Source organism: Varanus komodoensis, unplaced genomic scaffold (assembly GCF_004798865.1).
Source record: "Varanus komodoensis strain SLA01 unplaced genomic scaffold, ASM479886v1 scaffold48, whole genome shotgun sequence".
In the NCBI taxonomy this organism is placed as follows: Eukaryota; Metazoa; Chordata; class Lepidosauria; order Squamata; family Varanidae; genus Varanus; species Varanus komodoensis.
Window position 1 is genome coordinate 4,976,944 of NW_025336059.1, and position 26,753 is coordinate 5,003,696.

At 47.2% G+C, this 26,753-nt stretch overlaps 1 protein-coding gene across 1 annotated transcript; it reads left to right on the top strand.

Annotated features, from left to right (window-relative positions):
• Positions 1-26,442, top strand: GABRD (gamma-aminobutyric acid type A receptor subunit delta). Its single transcript, XM_044445315.1, has 9 exons — positions 1-71; positions 14,557-14,669; positions 15,454-15,521; positions 18,058-18,278; positions 19,845-19,927; positions 22,661-22,798; positions 23,920-24,075; positions 25,057-25,268; positions 26,140-26,442. The coding sequence occupies exons 1-9, from the start codon at positions 1-3 to the stop codon at positions 26,440-26,442; spliced, it is 1,365 nt and encodes a 454-aa protein (XP_044301250.1).
• The last annotated feature ends 311 nt before the right edge of the window (positions 26,443-26,753 follow it).

A 26,753-nucleotide genomic window follows, 5' to 3' on the forward strand; every position in this document is an offset into this window, starting at 1 on the left:
ATGGGAGTTCTCCTGCGGATCTGGCCGCCTCTGCTGCTGCTCCTCTGCGCCCCGCAGCACACCTGTGCCAGGTGAGAAGCGAGAAGAGCCGGGGAAGGATGCGCACCGGAAAGCTGGGCATAAAGGCCGGGGGGCTAGTGGCGCTGAGCGCAAGGGAAACTTATCTGCGTGTGCCTTGCTTTGGGGAGCGATCCGAGAGGAGCTTACTCTCAGGGAGACTGACATGGGATTGGGGCTGCTCCTCCGTAAACCCTCCGTAGGCAGCTTCCAGCGCAGACCCGAGGCTGTGTTTACTCCGGCTCGGATCAAGATTTCTTCCTTCCTTGGTCGGAGCTGAGGTGCCCGGGCAGGGGTCTTATTTCTCTGGAAGTTAGCATCGGGGTCAGCAGGTCTGGTTTCTTTGCCCCTGAAATATCCCTTTTCCTGCGCCGGAGAATCGTCCTATCATGGGCCACCCCGACTATGAGTCCTTATTTGTGAGTGTTTGCATTTCACAGACAGGCAGACAAACCTGTGTGAGTTTAGGGGTAAGAATTTCACTTCCTGGCAGAAAGGCACTTTAAAAATTCAGGACCCAGCCCCACCAGACTCATCCACACATGCAGATTTATATGCAAGTTCGCAAGTCATTCCTACATATTTGTTTATATTTTTCAAGATGCAAAGCCAGGTCATTATCCAAATCATCCAGCTTTACCCAAACCTCAGATCTGATGATGATAATAACCTAACTGTAGTAATTCTTCAATTAATTTGTGCCCTGACCCAGATCCAGATCATCCCAAATCAACAGGAAGAGTTTTTTCCTCTCTGCTTAATTGCTATGCGGGGGGGGGGGGGGTGAAAGGATGGGGAGAGGCAGCATCCACAGTCTCAACCCTTTTGAAGACTTCCCCCATGTGGCAGGTTAGAGGGGCAAAAGTAATAGATCCAAGGCCCTGGAAAATAGGTTTGGGGTCAGAGAGCCCCACGGGGCCAGGCCTAGCAATGCCCTGGGACCAGATTGCATCCTGGCTCTTAGCCCAACCCCAGGTTTTGCTGGTATTCGTGTGTCTGTGAGTTGTTTACATACACACAGTTGGTAACTGCTCACTCATTTGCAAGTTTTGGCTTCATGGGAGTATGAATGCAGACCAAAGATCCCACACAAGGTGGTTTGCCAGTGAAAGTATGAAGTCCAAAATGGGGGAAAATTGGGGCTTTACTCAGCTCTACCCCACCTGGTGGAGAGTTTTTATTGGTCAAACTGGATTTGAAGATGGGGCTTGCAGCTCCTGAGTCATGATACTGTCCTGAGTCTTTCCAAGGGCAGCGAATAAAGAAAAGAAGCTAGGAAGATTATAACATTTGTTTTTCTAGCGATCCAGCCTCTTCCGTTTGGGCATCCTTGGAGGACTAAGCCAGGGGATGCATGCTGCTTTAAGGGAGAGATTGGCATGGGTCATGAAGTCTTTTTTGACCTACAATGTTCTTTTGGCAATGGGCTTTTTCGGGTGGTGGGGAAGCCTTCTCCATAGGTTCCCCAGCCGTTGGGGTGACCAGATGCCAAAGGAGGAAGGGTTTCTCTCCCTTTCCAGGCGGTGACACCGTATGCAGCATTTTCCTTAGACCTCCCTTCAGTTTGATGGCAGTTTGATTCTGAATAAACCTAAACAGGACTGAGGCCTTCTATTGATCATGAAATTTCAGTACAATGAGCTAACAGCGAAGCTAATAATAGGTCTTATCTAGGAGCACCGATTCTGTTGCATTCATTAGGGGATTGCCATGGCAAATCCTTTTGCAAGTTCCTAGAGATGGGACATAACTGTTCCACTTTAAACGTAGCAATATTTATACGCTAGCTCCCTTTCCTTTCTGAATTTCACTGAGTCTTTTATGTTATAAGTGGTCCATATTTTGCATCTCCAGCTATATGCGACTTCTTAAAAGCATTTTTTAAAAGCTGTGCATCTGTGAATCAGCCTGTACACATGCTGATCAGGAAGATATTTGTATGATGGGATGTGGAAAAAAGGTCAAAAGATTAGTGGGCAGCTTGAACAAAATAGAAGCACAGGATTTCAGTGTCGAGAGACCTGACTGGTTATTTAATCCAATCGCCTGCTCAGTGTAGGTTTCTTGATGTTGCAACTTCAGTGTCAGGCGGCCATCCAGGGCATCTTTATCTCTGGCGGAGGAGGTTGTCTTGAGGTTGTGTCTCATGGGTGTGTGTGTGAGAGAAATGCACACATGCACATCGACAGATTATGTTGTGGGGTTTTCCTATCTCCAGTTATGGCTCTGACTCCAGAAGCAGTTCACTAGTTAACAGCCATTGTATTAAGATCCAGAGCATGCAGGAAGCCATCTGATGGGACAGCGGAAACACAGGGGTGTGGAACGGTTGTCCATGCATCTTTAAGCAGCCCCAGAGCCTGGGGCCTGGCATGGGAGAGTGTTTTTCCATGGGGGTGGGAGAAAGTATCAATACAGGTATGTGTTTCGGCAGCTACGGGTTTGTAAATGAGGGGAAGGGAGTCCTGAGTGGGTTTTTATCCACCTACCCCCTTAAATGATCAGAGGAGGAGACCAGGGCCTGGTGTTGGAAGCACCATTTCAGGGCTGGCTTATAAGGCAACGTGAAGCTGTTGCTTCAGGCGGCAGAGACCAGAGGTGACCAGGAGATGCTGCAAGGGGAGCTGCACCCGCTCAGCTAGCCAGGTGCCTTCCAGTGCAGCGGAAGATGGCGGTGTCCTTCCGTCTGACTGTGCCAGTCTTGACCATGGGGTGGGATGCTTATCTGCCGCTTCCAGGAAAACGGAACTTGGTTGGACTTGCACTGTCTTAAAAACCAGTCAGACTCAAGTAGCTAGCACACCTTTTCCTCTTTCCTTTGCCCTCCCTGTGCAATTAAGCATTAGCTGCCCGCAGTTGTATTAGCACAACTGGAATTATCACCACCGATTGTGTGTTTGTGGGTATTTTAACTATTGTGCAGAAGAGGTTTCTAGCCTGCAGCACTTTCCTCTGCCCTCCTGGGCCCTGTTGTCTCCAGCAACATTTTTTCCCCCTGTATGACTACTTGAAGGTACGGAAGCCAAATGCTTTTAGAACTGGCTGTGTTAACATATGCCTGTGAAATCCTGTGTGTCTGCTGATAAGTTCTGTTGAATTTGGAGGGATTTGTACTCCTGAGAAAAGTGTGTATAGGATCGCAGCTGTAGTGAAGGACTGCAATCTACTAGAAGAGAGTTGAACTTGTTTTCAGTTACTGTTTGTTTAATTATTAGATTTACATTCTACCTTTTTTCTTTCAAAGAAAGAAATGTGGCTCTCCCCATTCTCTCCCCACTGCTCTCAAGCTTGTCCCCACCACAACAACCCTGTGAGGTAGGCTGGGCTGAGAGCCTGTGACTGGCCCAGAGTCACCCACTTGGCTCTAGCGGGGACTAGAACTCAGACTGCATGAGTTCCAGTCACATGCTCTTAACCACTACACCATACTGTCTCGTTGGCCCTCACACTGTTCAATGCCAAAGTTTCCCACTGGAAATAGAAGGGACCTTCACCCTCGGTTCAGGGAAGTGTTGATAAAGTTTGGGAAATGGTACTAAATGGAGAGATCTCATCTATCATGAACACCAGGTATTTGTAAAAAGGGAAATGTCATCCTGTCACTAGCTCTCTTGATCCTGTGCTTTGCAGGAGATCAAACACGACAGGTGTTAGTGGCTGATTTGTTTCAGTTGTCATTTTTAAATCAGGGCTTGTGTTTTCTTTTGCATTATATCTTCCCAGCCTGATGTGAGTGGCCATAGTAGGCTCTGGACTGAACGATCACATACGTCATGTCACTGAAATGTGGAACATGAATTTGGTGGCCATCTGGCCCCTTCCACTGAGTGGGACCCCAGACTCTGCCCCAAAGTCATGGAGGTGCTCCTCAGGAGTAGACATAAATCTTGTAACTGGGACCAGTTTCTTCCATTTTCTTTTGAAGCCCTTTTTGTGCTTCATAGATTTGGTCCTGAAGTGTTTTAGGGTACAATCCTGTGACTGTTTGAACAGGAATGCTGACTGAAAATTGAGGGACATTTCTTGTTCAAGGTGGCACTTCCTGTGTGTTCATTCATGGCCTTATTTAAATGGCCTTCTCTCCAAATTATATTTCATGTCTATGCCTTCCCGTAGCTAAAGCTCCTGAACTTTGCCACAAGGAAAGGAAACCTCTCTCCAGAGATGAAAAGTTTGGAAATTTCTGCATTCCTCACTGGGCATTTGGATTATTCTGAGAAGTAACTTATGAATATAAAGAGCAGATACCTAGAAGTTTTTCAACCCTGTTCAGACTTTTCTTATGCACAATTTGTGTGATCACGCAAGCTTCCTTTGTTTGTGTATCTGCATCATGAAGCTGAATCTCAATCCATTATGCAAAATACATTTAATATTTTCTCTAAGAATTCCTGTTTCTGAAAGTCTTTTACTTCTGCAATGAAAGAATTTATCACACAGTTTGTAAATATTGCATAAGGTACCGATAACATTTAGACCATTTTAAAACTGTTTCTCTAGTCTGATGATCTTGCCTTTAAGTCACACACAAAGGCATCATTACTTATCAAGGTATCAGGCAGAATATGCTGATCTAGAAGTAGAGAAGGCATTTATTTGATAAATTATTCCCCCCTCCACCCCCACTACCCCTCAAAGTCATCTTAGTCATCTCATGGGATGGCTCCTCTCCTTTCCTCCTCCTTTCGCACTTCATGGGCGTCCTGCCTCAACGAAACCCTGAGGCCTGGTCCACCCACCGAACTCTGCTTTAGCTTTGCCAGAGATGATATTCCATTTATTTGAAAACAAAAATGAACCTTAGCCTCAGGATATATGCACTGTGCGCAGCTCCCTGAAAGCTGAGACAGGCTAAAATTCGGCGTGAAATTCTGCTGAAACTGCAGCCCAGCTCTGCAGCTTCCTACCACCATGTCCAAGATGGAGCATCCAACTGGGGAAAGCTATTTTATTTTTAGAGAAATGTTGCATGTCTGCTTTGCAGAAAAGATGCTAATATGTGTGTGGCTTTTGTAGACTGCCTTTCTGCTTAAAGCTTGCATGGCTTGCACAAACAATTACAAGTCAAAACAATGCAGACACTAACTCTCAAACTAGACCACCTGTCAGGGCTGTTGTTATGAGGATGAAGCTGAGGGAAGGCATTCCTTGGAAGAGGAAGAAAGTGGGGCATAAAGCTAATGTAATGACAACCATGAAGCAGTCGCAGAAAAATAGTCATTAGAAACAACGCCCAACCATTCACCAACAGCCTTAAGCCTTCCTTAAAGGAGGCAGTTTTTTTTACTGCTTGTGGGGGGGAACCAGAGGAGTGCCTTCTCACGCATCCCCACCAAAGGCACCCCCAAACAGAGCTGTCTGGAAAAAAGGGGTCTTGCTAGAAGGACGTAAGACCCCGGCAAGCTGTGTTACAAAAGACTAACAACAGAATAATTCCTTTCTCTCGTCGTATTTATCGATTTAATGAGGTGTATTTGCTCCGTCATACCATCCCAAGCTCCTTGGCTGAGACAATCCCGACTCTATTACAACTAAACCAAGCAGGAGTTTAATGAACTGGAGCTGTCGCATTGTGTTCTGCTTGAGCGTTAGATCAAAGTCACAGGTTCTGCTCTCCGGTAACCACTGGTGTAATTAAATTTGGGGGCTGGGTGGCGAAGTGGGTTTAAAGCTGGGCTCCGTTGTGAATTTGAGGGGAAGATGGGCATGGATCCTGTGTGACGGAGGGTAATCCACTCTTGAAGGCATCTGCCATCTGTTTGAAGGCCTATCTATTTGCCCTCCCGCCCCTGAGATCGGCAGCAGAAGCCCTCCTCCGGGAACCCTCCAAGAAAGACATCAGGAGGCAAAGTGCCCGGAGCAGGGCCTTCTCTGTGGTGGCGCCCCATCTGTGGAATGCACTCCCCAGAGAGGTCCGCCTGGTGCCGTCTTTATGTTTTTCAGTGCCAGGTTAAGACCTTCTTATTTAATCAATATTTTAATAAGTTTTAATATTGAATTTTATCATATTTTAATTGCAGCCAGAGTGGGTTGTTAATTAATTAATGTTATGTAGGTATTTGTGTTTTATTTGGGTAAGCTGTCTTTAGGCTCTGAGATGGCATGCAACATCCTAAATAAATATCTAGCCCAGGAGCAGTTTGATGATAAAGGATCCAGGGCAGGTACCCCAAAGCTGCAGGTGTACAATTCACCAGGCTGCAGTCTTCCTCCTACGGTGGGATCCATTGAGTTTCTACTTAAACTGTGGCTATTAGTTCTAAATGCGCATATAAACAGGCAATAGCATAGGCAAAAATTGTGCACATCTGCGTCTTTTCTTTGAGACTCCCTTTTGGTAATGTTTAAGCGGCCACTCAGGAGGTGGTCTTTGGAAAGCCAGTTGGCCTCAGTCTTCCTATCTGTAATATCTGAGATCTGCGGGAGAGTCCCTTCTCCGGGAACCCTCCATGAAAGAAATTAGGAGAGTAAGTACTCGGAGGAGGGCTTTCTCTGCGGTGGCGCCCAACCTATGGAATTCACTCCCCAAAGAGGTCCGCCTGGCACCGTCGTTACTGGTTTTTCGGCGCCAGGTAAAGACCTTTTTATTTAAACATCATTTCAATTGTTAAAACATATGATCTGGCCAGGGCAACTTCTTCTTCCTTCTCTTTCTCCTCCTATATTTTTATTTACTTACTTTATACTGATAATTTTAATCTTATATTTGTAAATCAATGTATTTTTTGTATTTTTGTATTTAATGGTAATTGATTATGTGCTATTGTATTTCAATGTATTTTATCGTGTTGTAAGCCGCCCCGAGGTTTCGGCAAGGGGCAGCATAGAAATGTTTAATAATAATAATAATAATAATAATAATAATAATAATAATAATATGGTGCCATAATACTGAGGCATGATTTTGCATGGCTGCTCAAAGGATAATGGCCATATCTTGCAGGGTGTAACTCCTTGAATTCTAGGCGGGGCTGCGGAAAGTTGGAATGTCATTACGGGGTATTAGCAAACCCAAGCAGCCCTTCCTGATGACATCATTCCAGTTGGACTGAAGTTAACTTTCTCTGGGCCTGTATTGCCTAGTGGTTAGAGTGCTGGACTGGGACTCGGGATTGGGTTTCTAGTCCGCACTGGACATTCAACGGGTGGCTGTGGGTTAGTTATCGATTCTCAGCCTCTCCTATCTCTACAGGCTTATTGTGAGGATAAAACAGAGAGAAAATGAGGGAGGGCTAACCATTCTTGAGTTCTTGCTAGGCGAAAAAGTGGGATATAAATATAATTAACATCTCTCTCTCCACCCCCCCTCTCCGGAAAGCATTCAAAGATATAGGGGGAACTCAATTTGAAGTTCGCTCAAACTTTTCTTTAAGATGGGAGTTCTTACCAACTGGGTGTTCTACAAAGCCAATCCTGTTTGTGGGATTGATATGCATCCCAGTTTCCTTTACTCGAGAAGGAATATGACATGGTCAGGCTCACTTCTGTGTTCCCCCCACTGTCCATTCAGAAGGAATTCCTGCTCTGTCTAGCCAGAATCCTTTTATTGCAACGTCTCTTGTGAGCTAGATTCGTCTTTCTCTAATCCGGTGCGCTCAAGGAACAGTAGTGCTTGTTCACAGAAAACGCTGCTTTTTTATTTTCGTCTTTAAGGTGCTAGACTGTTGCCTTAGCAAGCTTATGAATGCCAAATCTCTCCTATGCAGCAGCGATTGCTTTTCCCCCTGCAGTGGAGCACTAACAAAGAAACAGTACGGTTTACATTGCAAAAAGAAATCCAGTTAGAACTTTTCAGCTTAATACGTCCCTTTTTAATGCTATCTTAAAGTGCCACTCTCAGCCACGCTGTGGAAAGAACTAAGCTTCATCAACCTATGAAGATGCAGCTGAATTACATTGCAGAATCCTTTGTGGATGTCTTTGTCTGTCCTGAGACTTGGTAGAATGCCAATTTATATAAGGTATGAAAATCAGATTCTTAGGATTCTGGAAAAAAATATGTTTATCTCTAAACTGCCCTGTGAATATTTCAACTTGAAGAAGGTTCTATACACTCTTAAAATCATTATGTGAAAAATGGAGGGTTTCCTGGTGCTGCACCTTATCAGTTATTCTCCCTGACCCAAGAAGTCACAATGCTCTCTGTGAGGTACTCCATGTTTTAAATTTTCTTTTTAAACAAGCCTTTAGTTCTACTCATATTCAAGCATATTTATGATTAGCTTCCCTTCTGTTCCCCCCCCCCACCCTCAATTGTTGCTTTATAGTCTGGTGATCTTATTTTAATGAAGGGTTATTTTTGTGATTTGAAAAATATTTTTTTAGCCAGTTGGAGCAAATCCTTTTGAGAAGGGAAATGTGGAATGAATAATAGCCACATAAGGAAAGCTTGTAAGATCATAAGTGCTGGATCAGGTCATGGTTTCCACCCAGTCCAACATTTTGTCCTTATAGTGACCAGACAGCTGCCCACAAGAAACCCTCAAAGACAGAAGTACAACAGCACTCCTATCCCATGTTCCCCAGCAATTGATGCACACAGAGGTAACATGTAGCCATGAGGACTAGTAACCATGGAAGGCTTTTTCTGTCAGGAATTGGCCTAATTCTCTTTTAAAACCCTCCAGATTGGTGGCCATAGTGGCAGTTTGTGTTGCAAACTGCACAGCTGGACCAATCGCTGTGTGAAGTAGGTCTTTTCATCTGTCCCGAATCTCCCACCCACCGGATTCACGAGATTATGTATTTATTTAAAAATGTTTATATGCCACCTCTACCTATGACTTCTCTAGGCAGCCCACGCTGCCATTAAAATAACACATTCTAAGAACAATGTTAAATCTCAACAATAAAATTGTAAACAATAAATCTAATACAAATATACAATTCCAACAAATTAATAAACCAGCAGGCCTGAGTAGCATCCATGGGACTGGGAGGAATCAAGAATGAAAATATCTTTTAAAAAGATAAGTCCTCGCCTGGTGCCGAAAGGAATACAAAGATGGCGCCGGGCGAATCTCCTTAGGGAGAGCGTTCCAAATATGGGAAGCAACCCAGAAGAGGCCCTCTTTCCCATTAGCCACCACGCCTCTTTCCCTGATGGATGGATCCTGCAAACGGGCCTCCTTGATTGACCTCAAGGGCTGGGTAGGTATATTCAGGGTGCAAACTATCCTTCAGATAACCAGCCCACACTGGGGTCTTCTAATAGGGGAGAGGGAATAAAACATCTCCCTGTCGACTTTCTAATGGCCACGCCTGATCCTGTGCACCTTCATCGAGTCCCTCCTTCCTCGCCCCTTTTCCTGAGCGAAACCCTATCAGCTCACAGGGAGCTGCCCCTTGCTGCCCCTTGGAAAGGATATTGTAGTGCCGAACAGTGCACAGGAGCCTAAGAGTGGTCCCACCATAGGAATTTCCTACTAATAAGACCATAAAAGCCATAGGAGTAGTCTAGTCCGGCACTTTGTTCCCACAGCGGCCGACGAGATGTGCTCATGGGAAGCCGGCCCAGGATATGGGAGGGGAAGCAAGGCCAGAGACACCTCTTCTGATGGGGGCCCTTCTCCATTGCGGCCTTTATTCTGAGCCTCGTAGGGCCCTCCGTGGTGGCCGGTATTTGGGGCAAGGCATTTCAGCACCACGGATAGTTCCCACAAAGCAGGGCTTTTGCCATCAGTGCTGAAGGCTTGGAAACAGGCAGAGCCTCGGTGCGAAGACCAGAGAAAGCAAGTCTACAGTAAATTCGCGTCTGGGGTGATGGGCCTGAGCTAGGCATCTCCTGAGCCCATGTGCCCCCGCTTATCGCCCATCAGCACATTCTTTGCTTAGTGCTCCGCTCAGGAGAGGGTACTTGGGGAAACGTGGAAGCATAGGGTTGGGCCCCTCTGGAGCAGATGTCTTGCCAGTATGCAAGAAAGGAAGAGTAAGAGGGACCATCAGGCAGGGAAAAGAAAATGTAAAGAGGTCAGCTTTGTTTTGTTTTGGGTTTTTTTGCATGTCACACACAGGCTTCTGTTTGCTTGAATGCTGAGCTTTCCAACCGCCTCCAGCCAAGTGGGGTATTTCATTCTTTTAATTCAAAATAGAAACATAATCTCTTCCAGCCGTTTTGTGGCCTAGGTTTTTGCATTTATTTATTTTATTTATTTTTGCAATAAAAATTAAATCTTTTCTATTTGCAGATAATTGTCACGTACCTCTCCTGACCTTGCAACCTAGGCAAAGCGCTTTATTTTAAAGGCAAGATAATGATAGATTCAACATGTGGTCTGCCTGGTGATGTTGAAATCTAGCAGCAGAAAGAAGGGCTTTTGGTGTTTATAAGGTTGCTGTGAATTAAGCTTAATGCTTTTCCAATTACATTTCAAAATATCCAACATATTTACAGGGAATTTCACTTCCGGGAGTTTTGTAGTCCAACATATCTAGAGGTCCCCAAACAACAATGCCCGGCTTTAAGCAAACAACCCTCAGCTCAACAAGGTGAGGTATGCAGTGCCTTAGGTAGCCAGGGGTCCTAACCTATTTGAAGGTGGCCATTGACCATGCTGGCAGGGGATGATGGGAGTTGGATCCCTGCACATCTGGAGAGCAGGCCAGCTGAAGGTCTACATCAGGGGTCAAGCTCTGAGCACTCGATCCACCCCATTTATTTTTTTATTTTTTTATTAAAACATTTTTATGCCGCCCCATTCGCCGAAGCCTCGGGGCGGCTTACAACAATACATTAAAACCACATAAATTAAAATAAAATAAATTAGAAAGCAAAATGGGGATTTTGAGCACTGTGGAACATGAATAGCACACTTTTTTCTTGTCTTTCCCACACCTGGACAGGGATTCAAAATGTATGGGATTTACATTTTGGAATCTACACAGTAAGGGACGTTTACCCACTTCGGTTGTTTCAGCAATTTTGTCCTTTTCTTTGGACAGAGAAGAGCCCTGTGAAAAGCGGTTGTTCATTTGTGAAAATGCAGCCTCATAGCAGCTTTTTAATATGAAGTGTGGCGGAGGGGGGTTATTCTTGAAGGGCGAGCAAGAAATTAAAGACTTGAAGCATTTCGCCATCTCTCTGTCCCTCCCTTCCAAACGGGAGTTGAGGAGTGTGGGGAGAAGCAGCAACTGCTCTCCTGCCCTGCTTGGGAGCTTCTTCCGGGCGCTGGGCTGGCCGCCTTGTGAGCAGAATGCTGGCCTTTGGGGGACCCTGGCTGCCGAGAAGGGGGACCTGCCAAAGGAGGCGTGGACTGCATGTGGACCCTGAGTTATCCAGACCGGCTGAAGGCCGCTTTCTAACTTTAAAAACAGACAACATGTTTTTTAAAGCTCTTTCAGTTTTTCTGGGACCTGTCCTCCAAAAATCCCCTTTTTGTAAGAAAGGACACAGAAGTTGGCATCCTGCATGCTGGGACTGGCGGAGCCTTTGCGCCTGGGGAAAGCAAATGCCAGGGGGTTTTAAGATGCTCTTCCGTTCCCTTTTTCCTTGGCCCTGCCCTGACACACACACACAACCACTGCTGCTGTGACAGCTCCTTGCACGGTGACTTTTATTAAACTCTCGTTCTGTGATTGAGTAGTGATGAGTCACTCATCTTGGGATGCATTCTCAATTTAGGGATACAAAATGTGGGCTAGGCAGAAGAAAGGGAGCTGCAGAGGTTGGCTGGTGCTTTGTTCTGCTTTCTGTTTGAGCATGTTTTTTTCGAAGATATTTCGGCTTCCTACGGAGGAGGAGTTGTGCAGAAACTCTCCCCCACTTGGCGGGCTCTAGGTATGTCGGATTTCAGTGCCTATCATTCCTGGTGCTCAGGCTAATAGTTTGGGGGAAGCTGACAGACGGGGGCTCCGGCAGAATTAAGCTAAGCTACAAAGATGGCTCTCTGCCCCAAGGTGCTTCCAGTTGAAATGGAAGCCATTGAGGGCCACAAGGGGTGGGTGATGAAAGTGTGTCCTGATTGGGCTGGAAGAAGCACCTGTTTGATGGGAACAGCCAATGAAATTTCGCTGTTGGGCAACCCCCCCTCCACACACACACACACACAAACACACCTTGAAAGCTCCCTCAAGGGAGATGCCTTCACAAGCACCGGCTGGGTCTGTCTGTTACCCAGAACATCTTCTGGAAGCCAGAACCCGACCAGAGCAGAAGACAAATAGGTTCCCCCACTGCTTTGCTGTTCCAGCATATATCCAGGGCATTTATCAAGTGCTGATGTTAAACGGCACTGAGATTGACCCGGGAACAAGGGCTTGTCCCCCTTTCTGGGCCAACGCCACATGGAGGAGCAACACTAAACGAATCTCTGGGAACGTTACGTTAAGTCCCAGTCCTGGGGATGTTTATGGGATCTTAGACTACAGCCTTTCATCAATATTTAACCAGATTTTCTCCTCTTCTACTAGCAATATTTCTTTTCAAGAGCTCTGCGTATTTCTGACGCATTTGCAAGCTGCCCCAGTCGCAGTTTTTGAGGTCAAGCTTATGTAGCATTTGAATAAACTCATAACCAGCTTTGGAATCCAGGGGACTTCTGTAGAGTGAGGAAAATATATTTTATATATATATATATAATATATTAGGGTGTGTGTATTAGGATGTAACTGTATGCGTGTTTAGATGGAAACAAGCCCTTCGACTCTCAGCATTCCCCAGGCAGGCTTGCATTTTTAACTGTAAGATTCTTAGGACTATGTACCCTCCCCAGGTTGCTTATTTTTTTAACCCTTTATCTACCACTGAACTCAATAGGACTCACTTCCAAGAAAACCTTTAAAGGACTGTACAATACAGTCTTCAAAGTTAGGGCCAGCCAGAATTAATGAAGGGAAACCTTAATTGCTAGGGTTGAGTATTCTGCTTTTATGTTTGGGGCCATGTGGGTCTGTCTGCTGTCTTAAGGGAGCGGGAATCAAAAGCCACGACAACCCCATTAAAGATAATTAACCATCCATTACACGGATCTCTTGATTGTGTGTGTGTTAGATTCCATGTAATATCCCATGAGGCTGAGATAAGGTTCTAATCCTTAACTCCGCAGAGATTACTTCTGGCCAGATCTGTATAGGATTTCGCAGGAGGTCATGTCACGCTGCAAGATGACTTCCATTTGATTAAGCTGGATGACTTTCTCCTGCTTCAATATGCACAGGATTGGACACTAAACTACCAAACATTCAGGGTAGAAAATCCCTCTCTTTATGCTAATAGTGTGACCCCAGACAACTACAGAAGTCCCGAATTCATAGGTTGAGCCCTTGTGTGAAACATGACACTTATCACCAGGGAGGTAAGATACCTTTTTGTGCTTTGGAAAGGATGCTACCTGCCCAGGGCTGGAACCCTATGGCCATTCACTTAGAAACATAGAAACTGAGCGAGTCAGAAGGGGTCTCCTGGGCCATCTAGTCTGACCCCCGGCTCCAGCCAGCTCCACTCATGATTTGCCTACCATGTGCATGTCCAGCCTCTCCTTGAACAGACTTGAGAATAGTCTCGGTTAAACTGGGGGTAGATCAGTCAATCAGAGACAGTTTTGCATGGATTCTGTCACGATTATTACTGCTTTACATTTATATCCCAACTTCTCTCCTCTTGCGAGGAACCCAAAGCAGCTTACACAGTTGCCCTCTACTCCATCTTGTCTTTACAACAACCCTGGGAGGTAGGCTGAGAATGACTGGCCCACCGTCTCCAAGAGACCTTCATAACCAGGTGGGTTCTAGAACCCAGAGCTCCTGGGTCCGACCCTACGCCTTTTCAGCTAATTTCCACATCAGGGTCTACAATCTGTGAATGCCTGAAAATGTGATTTGACTCTTGTCCACAATACTTTCTTTAACTTGCACGGACCTTGAGCAATAAGAATCTTTCCACAAAAATGTTGGAGAAATGCACGGTCTGAAGGGATAACTTTGTTTTTACCAATGTGTCATGCTGCAAAGAGCTAATTAGACTTGTTGCTTAAAAATGTGGATCAAACAAAATTATCCATGCATCCCTCAACAAGTGTCAGCAAAATCTTCCGATTTATCTTCCGATTTACATCCTGCCTTTTTCCTACAAAGGGCTCAAGGCAGCTTACATCATTCTCCCCCTCCATCTTATCCCCACAACAACAACAACCCTGTGAGGTAGGTTGGGCTGAGAGACTGTGACTGGCCCAAAGTCACCCAGTTGGCTCCATGGCCCAGCGGGGACTCGAACCCGGATCGTCCGAGTCCCAGTCCCAAGCTCTTAACCACTACGCCACACTGGCTCTCACTTGGATCCAAGTAGACAGGTTGATTGGCAGCTGACCACCTTCAAAGCCAGCCAATTTTCTGCGTACTCTCCAAATTGGCAAATTCTGACCAAACCTGACACTTACTATTCATTCCTAAATCTCTGGCAAACTCCTAATCTTTCTAATGGAAAGCAGTTCTTTTAAACTCTTTTAAAATTAAATGCTTCTACTTGTTTTTCTTTCTAGCACCCTCTTTCTGCTTTTTACACAGGGCTATGAATGACATTGGGGATTATATCGGGTCAAACATAGAAATATCTTGGTTACCCAATTTGGATGACCTGATGCAAGGTTACGCCCGCAATTTCAGACCAGGCATCGGAGGTAAGACCTCGTGTGTTTGGCAAACTGTGAATAAGGGTAGGGAATAATGGATTATATGTATTTTTACTGTCTTTTAGGGAAATTACACAGCTGATCATTGTGTGCCATTCTGGAATCAGACCTTTTGCAATTATGGTCATGAATGTCGCCATCTCTGACTAAGACGGTCTGTTAGATAAGCTCCCACTAGGTCCCTTTCTCCTTTGAGGGTTAAAAGATCACAGAGCAGCTGAGCCAGGATGGTGCAGTGGTTAAGAGCACTGGGATTTAGGAGATCCGGGTTCGAGTCCCCACTCAGCCGTGGAGCCCCCTTTGGGCCAGTTCAGACCCTCAGCAAAGCCTTGTGGCTTTAAGAATAAAGAATGAAATCAACTGAAGAATAAAATGGACCTTTCTTTTCTCCCAGTCATTTTAGAGTCCTAATTCTAGGTAAAAGGGGCTATTCCAGTGCCTTTGTTGTTGATTATGTGCTGCACTCTTTTAAATGACGTTTTAATATGATGCACGCTATATTGTACATCTGAACTGCACCCAGAGAGCTTCAGCTCTTGGGTGGCATAAAAAATTAAGTAAAAGAATAAAATGCTGTACTTTATTTACCAGTATTGCATTTTATATTTTTCAGCTGTGTTTCAAAACAGCATTTTAGTTCGCAGTCTGCCCAGAGAGCATCCCTTCAAACCCGCAGAATGCTTTGGGTGGGGCAGAATAGAAATTATATAGAGATGGACTTGAATAATGCAAGGGGCCGCGTTCACAGCTCCCTGTGTCTTTCCCCAAACAGGTCCTCCAGTTAATGTCGCACTGGCCATTGAGGTAGCCAGTATTGACCACATCTCGGAAGTCAACATGGTAAGCCACTGCTTAAGACTGCAGGAAAAAGGAAACTCTCCAGGTTTGGATATTCCGCTGGGTTCCTTTTGTGCCTTAAACCATGGGGAGATGTTGTTAGCACGAAGAGCACCCCAATGTAATACTTCGGTGTTTCCAAGGATCCAAGCTGCTCCCTGAATTCCTAGACGTATAAGATAATTGAGCGAGCTATAATGCTGAACCATTGCAACCCCTCTGTAGTGCCCAGGTAGGCAAACTGGGATGCGCGAACCCCCAAGGCGCACCATGCGTGATTCTGCCAGCTGTTGCACACATTTTGCAGCTGCTCAACAGCTCCGCCTCCACCCCCAGACTATGCCTAACACAAAAAAGCAAAATTCGAGGCTTAGCATCAGCTGAAGACCCGCTGCTGCGAAGGAAGCAAAGGCAAAGAGGCATCAGCAGTTGTGGAGGTGGATGAAGGCATCTTGGCATGAGAAGAGGGAGGTTAACATGGTTCCTTTCAGCTTGTTCTGCCACAGTTTCCTGTGGCATCTGTCCTTGTGTAAGTGCAGTCTACAAGCCAGCATCAAGCCATGGTTTAGGAACCTGGTTGGCAGAGAGTGTTTGTATCACATTTTCCCGGTCTGCGGTGTCCTGGGGCAATGAGGGAAGGAGCCTGGATTTTGGGAGGAGGAGCACTTGGGCTTGTCTCTTGCTCCCTGTCCAACAAACCGTGGCTTGCTGGGCCAGAAATGTGATCCCTGGAGCGGGAGGAATCCTCTGTCCCCATTTTAAAGTACAGCGACCAACCAACCCCAGAGTATCAGCATCCTTGTACGGCCCTGCCGGGCCCCACCACCCCATTTTCCCCCTTCAGCCCAGCTGCCATGTTCATTTCCCAGAATGCCCTGAGACAGCCTTGCACCTTGGTGAGCAGCCTGCTTTTTTGGAGGGTCCGGGGCTCCTCAAATCGGAAGCCAGACTTATTCTAGTACCATCCCCTTCCCCGCATCTGGGTGAGCGGATCTGCATATTATTCCAGTGGTTTGTTAATTATGCAAATCAGTCACAACAATTTTCTATCCGTTGCTTTGTGTCTGCTCTTGGCAACTACCTCAAATGATTGGGGAAAGATCAGAAGAACCGTCTTTTCCCTGATCATTCCCTTACGCTTTATTCTCCGACGACGGCGAGCGTGTATCTTTCTGCTTGTAGAGCTCATGCCTGCTTTGGAGTACGTGAAACTTCCTCACAGCTAAAAATTATTTAGGTTGCGGAAATCATTTTGCATCCTGCATGCAAACAAACACCTGGGAGTCCATCTGAGCAATTTTGGTGGGGGTTTCCAGACTCCTTAGCAACCCGCTTGCAGATACAGGCTCACGTCTTACCCCTGCACTGAAGTTACAAGGTGGTTTAGCAAGCAGCTCACTTCGGCCACTGGGCCACGCCATCTCCCCAAGCTCAGCCATTGAGTGCTGGTGGCGCAGTGGTTTAAACCGCTGTGCTGCCGGGCTGGTAGATCGAAAGGTCGCCGGTTCGAGTCTGCACAACGGGGTGAGTTCCCGCTGCTCCGTCCCAGCTCCTGCCTACCTTGCAGTTCGAAAGCATGCAAATGCAGGTAGATAAAAAGGTGCCACTTCAGTGGGCAGGTAACAGCATTCTGTGCACCTCGGTGTTTAGTCATGCCGGCCACATGACCACGGAGACTGTCTACAGACAAACGCTGGCTCCCTCGGACAGGAAACAGAGATGGGCACCGCCCCTAGAGTCAGGCGTGACTGGACATAACGTCAAGGGGAAACCTTTACCTTTACCTTTTTTACTTTGGCCACTGGCCACGTCATCTCCCCAAACTCAACCGTTGAGTGCTGGTAGGATTTAATTACAACAAGACCTCCCAAAATAGGCCTCCCTTCATTCATTCATTCATTTGTTTGTTTATATGCCATCTATTTCCATGGATTGGGAGTTGCCTGTAAAACTTGCTGTGTGACTTTGGGCCAGTCACAGACTCTCAGCCTAACCTACCTCACAGGGTTGTTGTGGGAGGCCGTGTGCCTTGGGGTTTGACTGTTGAAGTGGAGCTGGGGAGATCCGGGTTCTGGTCCCCACTTGGGCATGAAGTTCCTCTTGGACAGGTGGAAATGCATTTGCTACCAGCGATGCTTGGTCTGGACGTCCACGTGGAGGGCATGTCGTGAGCGGAGCCGGCTGGAGCCGGGGGTCAGACTAGATGGCCCAGGAGGCCCCTTCTGACTCGCTCTGTGTTTCCATGTTAAAGGAACTCACACTCAATATATTTGTACTTCCTTCGGCTTTTAAGGAAATGCCTGATGTTGATATAAATAACAGCAAGGGACTGAAGCTTTCCAAACTGCTTATTTTCTAGTCAGTCTAGCTGGACCTGTTCTTTGCTCGCTCCCAAGCACTGCCCCACGATCTAAGTTCTGAAATGGAGCTACAGAGGCCAACGAAAGCAACGTGAAGGATGCTGCCAAGGCTGGCCCCACGGAAACTCTCCCCACAGCCGCCTTGGGGTGCATCAGTGCCGTCTGGTTCTCGTTCCCAGGAATACACCATGACCGTTTTCCTGCACCAGAGCTGGCGAGATGACCGGTTGTCGTACAACCACACCAACGAGACCCTGGGCTTGGACAGCCGCTTCGTGGACAAGCTCTGGCTTCCAGACACCTTCATCGTCAACGCCAAGTCGGCTTGGTTTCATGACGTCACTGTGGAGAACAAGCTCATCCGCCTGCAGCCCGATGGGGTGATTTTGTATAGCATCAGGTAACATACCGCCCCGAGGCTTCAGCGAATGGGGCGGCATAAAAATGTTTTAATAAAATAAAAAATAATAAATACGCAAGCTGCGGGTGAGGGGAGAATTCTCTGCCACCTGAGCCTGCCAGCCCCAGGCAACCGTCTCTCGGTAGATTTCCTAGTCTTGCTGCAGCATAGAATTGTAACCCATCTCGAGCTTGCCTGTGAAAGCAATAGATGGTATAGAAAAAAATTTAAATGATGTACAAGGTTAAATGATATACAGGTTGCTGACGGGGACGGGGCGTTATGCTCACATGACTCCAGTCCTCCGACAGCTTCACTGGCTTCCCATTGAAGTCCGGGCCCAGTTCAAGGTGTTGGTTATGACCTATAAAGCCCTAAATGGCTTGGGACCTGGTTACCTGAAGGAGCGCTTACGTCCATATATGCCCAACCGCCCCTTGAGATCTGTGGGAGACGCCCTTCTCCGGGAACCCTCCGTGAAAGAAATTAGGAGGGTAGATACTCAGAGAGGTCTGCCTGGAGCCGTCATTATTTGTTTTTCAGCGCCAGGTGAAGACCTTTTTATTTAAACGTCATTTTAATTGTTAACAATATTTACTTATTTATCTGGCCAGGGCAACTTCTTTTCTTTTCTTTTATAACTTTTCTTTTATAACTTCTTTTATATCATTTATATTTTTTTATTTTATATTATTAATTTTAATTTTATATTGTCATTTTTGTATTGTATTGTATTTTATTGTGTTGTAAGCCGCCCCGAGGCTTCGGCAAGGGGCGGCATAGAAATGTTCTAACAACAACAACAACAACAAGCAGGCCAGGAAGGACGGACGGGTTGACTGGGCCCTTTTGGAGTCTTCCCGGTGATTTGGAGCAGCTTGGCAATGCCCAGGGCTCATTTTAATGCCGAACATGTTCAAAGGCAAGGGGAAAGGTCTTATAGTTAGAATTATTTTATTTATTTTCATTTAGTAAAAGCTCTTCTATCCTACCTCCTACAGAATGTCTCGGGGCGGCTTACAATAAATAAGCAGAGTAAAACAAGCAAAATAAAATTATGCCGACAGTCCACTTAGGGAAGTTTCTTTGCGAATGGCTGCAGAGATGACTTGAATTGCACAGATAGTACTCCTGACGTGATGCTTCGTACTGCAAGAGAGGCCTCATGAAAAGAACTCCAAGCCTGCAAGAAAACTGGAACAGCCCTCGGACACCTTGCGGCCTTCGCTTCCTTCTCAGCTTTGGTGCTTTTCACTGGGAAAAGAGAATATTTAATTGGTTGTTGTCAACAGGGTCTTTGTCCAGTTTTTGCTGACCGGTTTTGCAGAGCTTCTGCAGTCAGCGCAGTGCAGAATAACTCTCGTGTGGAGGTGTACGTGAGGCAGGAAATGAGATGCAGGCCACCGAAGCAAGGGCAACCACCGCAGCCTCTTGCTGCATCGCAACCAAGCAACTGTTCAGCGACCGCCCCATCTTGAGAGAGTCCAGTTCTTAAAGATTTATGACAGTGCCATGTCTGGTCAAATGTGACGGCTTTCTTCTTCTTTTCCTGTCATCTTTGGGCAGAATCACCTCGACAGTCGCCTGCGACATGGACTTAACCAAGTACCCCATGGATGAGCAAGAGTGCATGCTGGACCTAGAGAGCTGTGAGTTGAACCCCAACATGCACAAGCGGGGTGTCTACAAAGGGGGGATTTGGGGGGGAATTGCCTTCACGAACGGCTCCCACGCTTGGTCGGTTTGTTTTTAAGTACAGTCCTGGCGGGGAAGCCAGACCAAGAAAAAGAGCTAGCGTCTCAGGTCTTCAAATAGTTGACAAGCTGCCCAAGTTGTAGGATTAATACTGAGCTTTGCAAGTGCACGCACACCCCGCCCCGGTAATCCCTTTGCAGCCTGTATTCCTGCTGCGTTGGCGCTGTCTCCCAGAAAAAGGGAGCCCCCGAACTTCATCCAGTTCCCTCTTGTTTGCTTTTCCCTTGGACCTCTCGGATGGCTGATCTTTATTGTAGCAATATGTTTTGCTACACTTGCTTAATCCAGTTAAAGTGTTTATATGCCATCCAATACCAGAGTACTGGATGGCATATAAACAACAAAAACCAACAACATACTAACACACACACACTGCATCCAACCATTAATGATAAAATCAAAGATGAAACCAATTAAATGTTAAAATGTTGGGAAAATAACCATTTTCACTCAACGCCAAAAAGAATAAAGTGACCGTGCCTGGTGAACCTCCCTGGGCGGCATGTTCCAAAGTCGGGGCACCACCAACTGTCAATTTATGGTTTTATTTGTTAATTCATTGTTTCACTTTGCATATTTGTAATATCCGATGGCTAAATACAATAAGGGACTGCAGGTGGCGCAGTGGTTGAAACCACTGTGCTGCTGGGCTGGTAGATCGAAAGGTCGCCGGTTCGAGTCTGCACAACGGAGTCAGTTCCCGCTGCTCCGTCCCAGCTCCTGCCCACCTTGCAGTTCGAAAGCATGCAAATGCAAGCAGTTAAAAAGGTGCCACTTCGGTGGGCAGGTAACAGCATTCCGTGCACTTCGGTGTTCAGTCACGCCGGCCACACGACCACGGAGACCGTCTGCGGACAAACGCTGGCTCCCTCGGCCAGGAAATGGGGATGAGCACCGCCCCCTAGAGTCAGGCATGACTGGACTTCACGTCAAGGGGAAACCTTTGCCTTTACCTTTACCTTTTAAATACAATAAGCTTACTACCTACCTACAAATATTGGTTGAGAAAATGAGCTCCAGTCCATGTTTAGGGTTGTGCACTTTTGGAGGGCCCACAATCTCAATATGTTCCATGCCCCCCTATCTCTCCTAGCTATTCTTCAACGTATATGTTTGTTTATATCTTTCCAGAAAGACTGTGTATGTCACAACATCTCAGCGTCTGTGGGGAAGATGCTGTCTGAGCACAATGACTGTACAGTCTTGGGTTGTTTTGCCTCTTCTCTCGCTCTCATTTCATTTTTAGCACTGGCTATTTTCTAGGCAATTAAGTACCATACATTTCCACCCTAGCAAATTTAGCAATCTGCAGTTTTTACTTATGCAATCGGCAATTGCTGAAGCAACCCACGAAGAGACGGCAATTTCCCTCCACTGGCAATTGTGTGCCGGGCTCCATTTTTAATTTAATTTTGAGGGTTTGGGATTCTAGAGCAGTAAACATAAGAAGTGAAGGCACTTTCAGCAAATGCATTAAACTTGGGCTCTGTTTGGTTTGGTTTTTAAAGCAGGAAAATTAACATTCCCTGCACTAGTTTTTAATGTAGAAAATGGACAGTGGGTGAGTGTATTTCCACCATCTTGCAAGAGTTGTGGGAAAATGCCAGAATTGTTTCCATTTCTATCTTGTGTTGCCTTTAAAGCGTTAAAGGCAATGTTCGCCTACTCTTCCTTTCCCCCCTCACAACAACCCTGCAAGGTACTCTGGGTGGAATGTTGCCAGTGAGTCCCAGGTCTCCCGATAAACTGCATCGCTTTCTTTGGACACTGGATCTGGAATTTATGTTTGAAATAATCCTACTTTTGTTGGGTGACTTTAAACCACGTTTCAAGATGATAAGGTTGCAAAGGCTCTGTATAATCTCAAAACCCAGGGGAATTGCAAGTTTCAGCTTTCAATTCTGGTTGTCCTTCCTGATGATAAAAGCAGAATTAATTCTGCAATGCTTTTCTTCTTCTCCCAGAACACTTAAACCTGGGGACGTCCCGTGGAGCTGATGAGCGGGGTCTGTGGTCAGATAAAAGGAAATATCTCTTCACACAGCATATGAACTCTGGGATTTGCTGCCACGGGATGTGGCGATGGCCACCAATCCGGGTGGCTTTGAAAAGGGATCAGACAGATCCATGAGGGAGGCGGCTATCAGAGGCCACATGCTGAGGAGCGTGGGCAGAAGGGATCCCAAGGGATCCTGTGGGCAGCTGGTTTGGCCCCAGTGTCTAGTGAGTGCTGGACTGGATTGGAACTTTGGTCTGGCCCAGCATGGCTTTTCTTATGTTTTAGAGGAACGGTTTGCAGGAAGAAGTGCCCCGGGTTCAGCCCTCAGGATCTCCTGGCAGGGCAGGAAAAATTCCCGCCCAAACCCCAGGGAGTAGCTGCCAGCCAGTGTCCAGAGGCTCGGCGCTACATGCAGCAATGACATCATGTAGTCTGAGGCAGCTTCCTGGGCCAGGAAGGGCGATGATGCTCTGGGGCCCATAAGGTGCTTTGTTGACCCTGGAAATGACACCTGGACCATCCAGATAGCGCCGACTGCTCAGGGACCAGGGAGGGAAACTTCATCCTGAGCTTGTCTGTCTCTCTCTCTCTCCACACATCCCCATATTTATTCAGTCTCTTTTGACAGATGGTTACTCCTCGGAAGATATCGTGTACCGCTGGTCCGAAAACCAGGATCAGATCCACGGCCTGGATAAGCTGCAGCTGGCTCAGTTCACGATCACCAATTATCGATTCGCTGCAGAAGTGATGAACTTCAAATCGGGTAAGCAAATCTGCCAGTCTGGCAAACTCTCTAGGGAAAACAAGGACGGAGTCTTCTTATTTATGGCTGGCAGCTAATGAGATGAAAGCAAAGAAAGCTGTTAGTCCCGGTTGTGTTCCCCCAAAGTTTGGCAAAGCGTAGGGTTGTCTCAGTGTGGAGAACAGTATCTGCCCAATCAAACTGGGGAGGAGCAGAGCTAAGCCGGGACGCTTCTGTTCGCACGAGGTCCAACTCACTGTGTCTGCTAGATGTTCTCTCCTTAAAGGAGGCCTAAGTAACTCCAAATGAAATTGAAGATTAAATGGAATGAGCATTTATTTATTTATTTAGAAAATTTCTATGCCGCCCCATTCGCCAAAGCCTCGGGGCGGCTCACAAATAAACCAATTAAATCAATTAAAATATTTATTATTTATTTAGTTATTTATATCCTGCCTTTTTCCTACAAAGGGCTCAAGGCAGCTTACATCATCTCTCCTCCTCCATCTTATCCCCACAACAACAACCCTGTGAGGTAGGTTGGGCTGAGAGTCTGTGACTGGCCCAAAGTCACCCAGTGGGCTCCATGGCTGAGCGGGGACTCGAACCCAGGTTGCCTGAGTCCCAGTCCCTTGCTCTTCACCACAACACCACACTGGCTCTACTATACATTAACAATATAAAGCAAGTTAACAATATAAAATAAGTCACCCTGGCCAAAGAATAAAATAAATAAATAAATAAATAAATAAATAAATAAATACTACCAACAGTTAAAATTTAGCTTGTGATTCTATGCATGTTCAGACACAAGCCCCACATGTAGCCCAAACCCCACAGAATTCATCGAGGCTTGCTTCTGCATATGCACACATAAGATCCGGCTGTCTTTGGCTATGTCCGATACCTCCGACAAATTTTCTCCAAAGCCCAGTGTGTGCTACAACCCGGGAGGCAGACGGTCATAAATTCCCATTCAGGCTTTCAGCCTTCTGGGCATCCGCAGACCAATCGCATGCTCTCAGCCCAAACCACCTTACAAGGTTGTTGTGGAGATGAAACTTCTGGGAGAACGGGACCGTGGCGTCCGCCTTGCGGGCAGGACCTTTCCGTGTCACCCTGCCCCCGTCTCATTCTTTCAGCTGGCCAGTTTCCCCGCCTGAGTCTCCACTTCCACCTACGGAGGAACAGAGGTGTTTATATCATCCAGTCCTACGTGCCTTCCATCCTCCTGGTCGCCATGTCGTGGGTTTCCTTCTGGATCAGCCAGTCGGCGGTGCCCGCCCGCGTCTCATTAGGTAAAGTGGAGTCTTTCTCCCAAGATGCAAAGCCATCACGATGTTCACGGTCCCAGAATGAGATGTTGTTGTTAGCCGCGTATTAGTCACGCCCCAGATAACACTGGGAACGGCCATAGACCTTGTTAGACGTTGTTTCCACCTATGAGTCCTGTTCTTTGCTGTGCGCAGTAAAGAGGAGACTTCAGCTAGCCGGTTGCCAAGCACAGTTCCCCCCAGAACACAGGAGGCTTTCTGTAAAAATCTGAGGCGCAACCGAGCTCAAAGCCCCAGGAGGTTAGTCAAGGAGAAACAGTCTGGAAAATGAGTTAGGCTGGACCTGAGGATCAGTAGCCCAGAGGTCCAAATACACAGCAAGGTCAGGGGGAAGAGAGACTCTGGCAGAGTCTGGGGCTGAAAAGAAGGCATCATTCCCAGCAGCACTGAAGTTCCAAGTGATGGGTGATGTAGTTCGAATGAGCACAGCACCACCCATGGTCCAGCTGCATCAGGTGTCTTCCCTGTGAGGGAAGCCCAGCGTCTTCGGTGAGGAAGTATCCCTTTCCTTGGCTGCCATGGGTCTTAAGATGCAGGCATTCTCTGGGGCTAGGCAGCAGACCCTTCCACTTCAGGAGCCGAGCTTCGTCCCTCTCCAGGAAGCCGATCTGAAGGCATCATCCTTGGTGAAGGTCCTGGACCCCCTTGGATAGTCCCAACATCTGGCCTTGGACCATGACCCCAGCCCGGTGCCATCTGTCCTACAACCTGGCCCCTCTCAGATGTGTTGGACCGCTACTACCAACACCCAGAGAAGTCCAGCACATCTGGAGGACGTGACTGGTGGTCGGGGAAGGGGGTGTGTTCATCTGGGGAACCTCGTAGGGCCAGATCTGCCTGAGACTCAGCACCCCCCGCTAGAAACCATTGGCAATAAAATGCAGAACAGCATTTTGAACACAGTTCACCTCCACCCATGATGTACGTGCTCTGTGCTCCTCTCAGGTATAACCACAGTCCTCACCATGACCACCCTGATGGTTAGTGCTCGCTCTTCACTCCCAAGGGCTTCAGCCATCAAGGCGCTGGATGTGTATTTCTGGATCTGTTACGTGTTCGTCTTCGCTGCGCTGGTGGAGTACGCCTTTGCTCACTTCAACGCGGACTACATGAAAAAGCAAAAGGACAAGCTGAAGACCAGCAGGCCGGCAGGAGAGGTCAGTGAACACCCCCGGTGCCTCCTGGCTCTTTCTTCTCAAACGTTCTTGGGTGCATGTGTGAAAGGACTTTCTTCCCTTAGGGGCATTTGCCTGTCTTTCTGCATCAAAGCTTTTGGAAATGCTAGTGATCCTTCCTCTACTTCAGGCAGCACCGGCTGCAGGTTTGGATTGCTCTCAGGCATGACAATCTGAGTGGGCTCTCTTTGCCTCTGTGGGCATGTCGTGAGCGGAGCCGGCTGGTGCCGGAGGTCAGACTAGATGGCCCGGGAGACCCCATCTGACTCGCTCTGTTTCTATGTTTGCCCCCTTGCCGTCATGGTCAGCAGCTGCTCTGGCTCCTTGTTCTCATCGCATCTCATTAAATGCCTAGGGGAAGAAAGCATTCTGAACTTGGCCCCAAATGGCCTCAATGGGGAGAAATTTCCATAATCATGGGCCACCACTAAAGAGATCCTTGGAGGCGCCCCTCAGAGGAAGGCGTCAGAAGCTGAGTGTAGGGCCCAGGGAGATGTTGCTGCACATCAACAAAGCATTCTGACTTCTAATTACATCACAATTGCTTTAAAAAGGTTTCAGTTCTATGGTTACCTGCTCTGCAGGCAAGCCTCTTTCAGCCTTAGTATTCCTCAGCTGTAGCATGGAGCTGGACTGACTTTATTAAATCCTGCAAGTCGGGATTGAATCCTCAGCCTCCTGAGCTGGTTTGCTCCTAGTGGCAGTTCCCGGGTCATTCAAATGCACGATTCACAAAATCTGCAAATGCAGAGAAGTTCTGTTGCTGTCCGTCACTCCTCTCCCCTTCCCTCTTTTGATATTACAAAACCCTCTTTCTGGCGGGTCTCTCTCCTCTCTCTCTCTCTCCCTTCAGGTCAACGTGAAGAATGCCATTGTCATGTTTTCCCTCTCGGTAGCCGGCGTCAGCCAGGAGCTGGCCGTCTCAAATAGGCCTCGCAGGGCCCCCAAAAACCTGCCCGGGGCACTGGGGTCAGGGGAGGTAGAAATGGGACAGAACAAGCAGCAGCAGCAGGGGGCCAAGCCTGAGAAGCCCACTGGCCTGAAGTCTCTCTTCAAGCCCATCGATGCGGACACCATCGATATCTATGCCAGGGCGGTCTTCCCAGCAGCCTTTGCGGCAGTCAACGTCATTTACTGGGTGGCTTATACAATGTGAGGGTTCCGAGCGGAAGCCACTCTCTTGGCTCTGGGCTGACGTGGGACCCGGCGCGGAAGGAGCTCGGCCAGACCCACGTCCGTATCGCTGCACTTCCAACGCCAGGAGGACAACTTGTTCAAGCAAGAGACGGTTCTTCCTTCTGTCATGGACGGATGGCAGGTCTCGAGAAGGGAGGAGGCAACGAGCTGAATGGCCACTGCCTGCTTTTGCTGAGTCGTTTTGTTCTCCTCTTTAGCTTAAAGAGGCAACAAACCAAAGGCCGCCCCTTTCCCAGTCTGGCGTGAACCTCTCGCAAGAGCCCTCCTTCA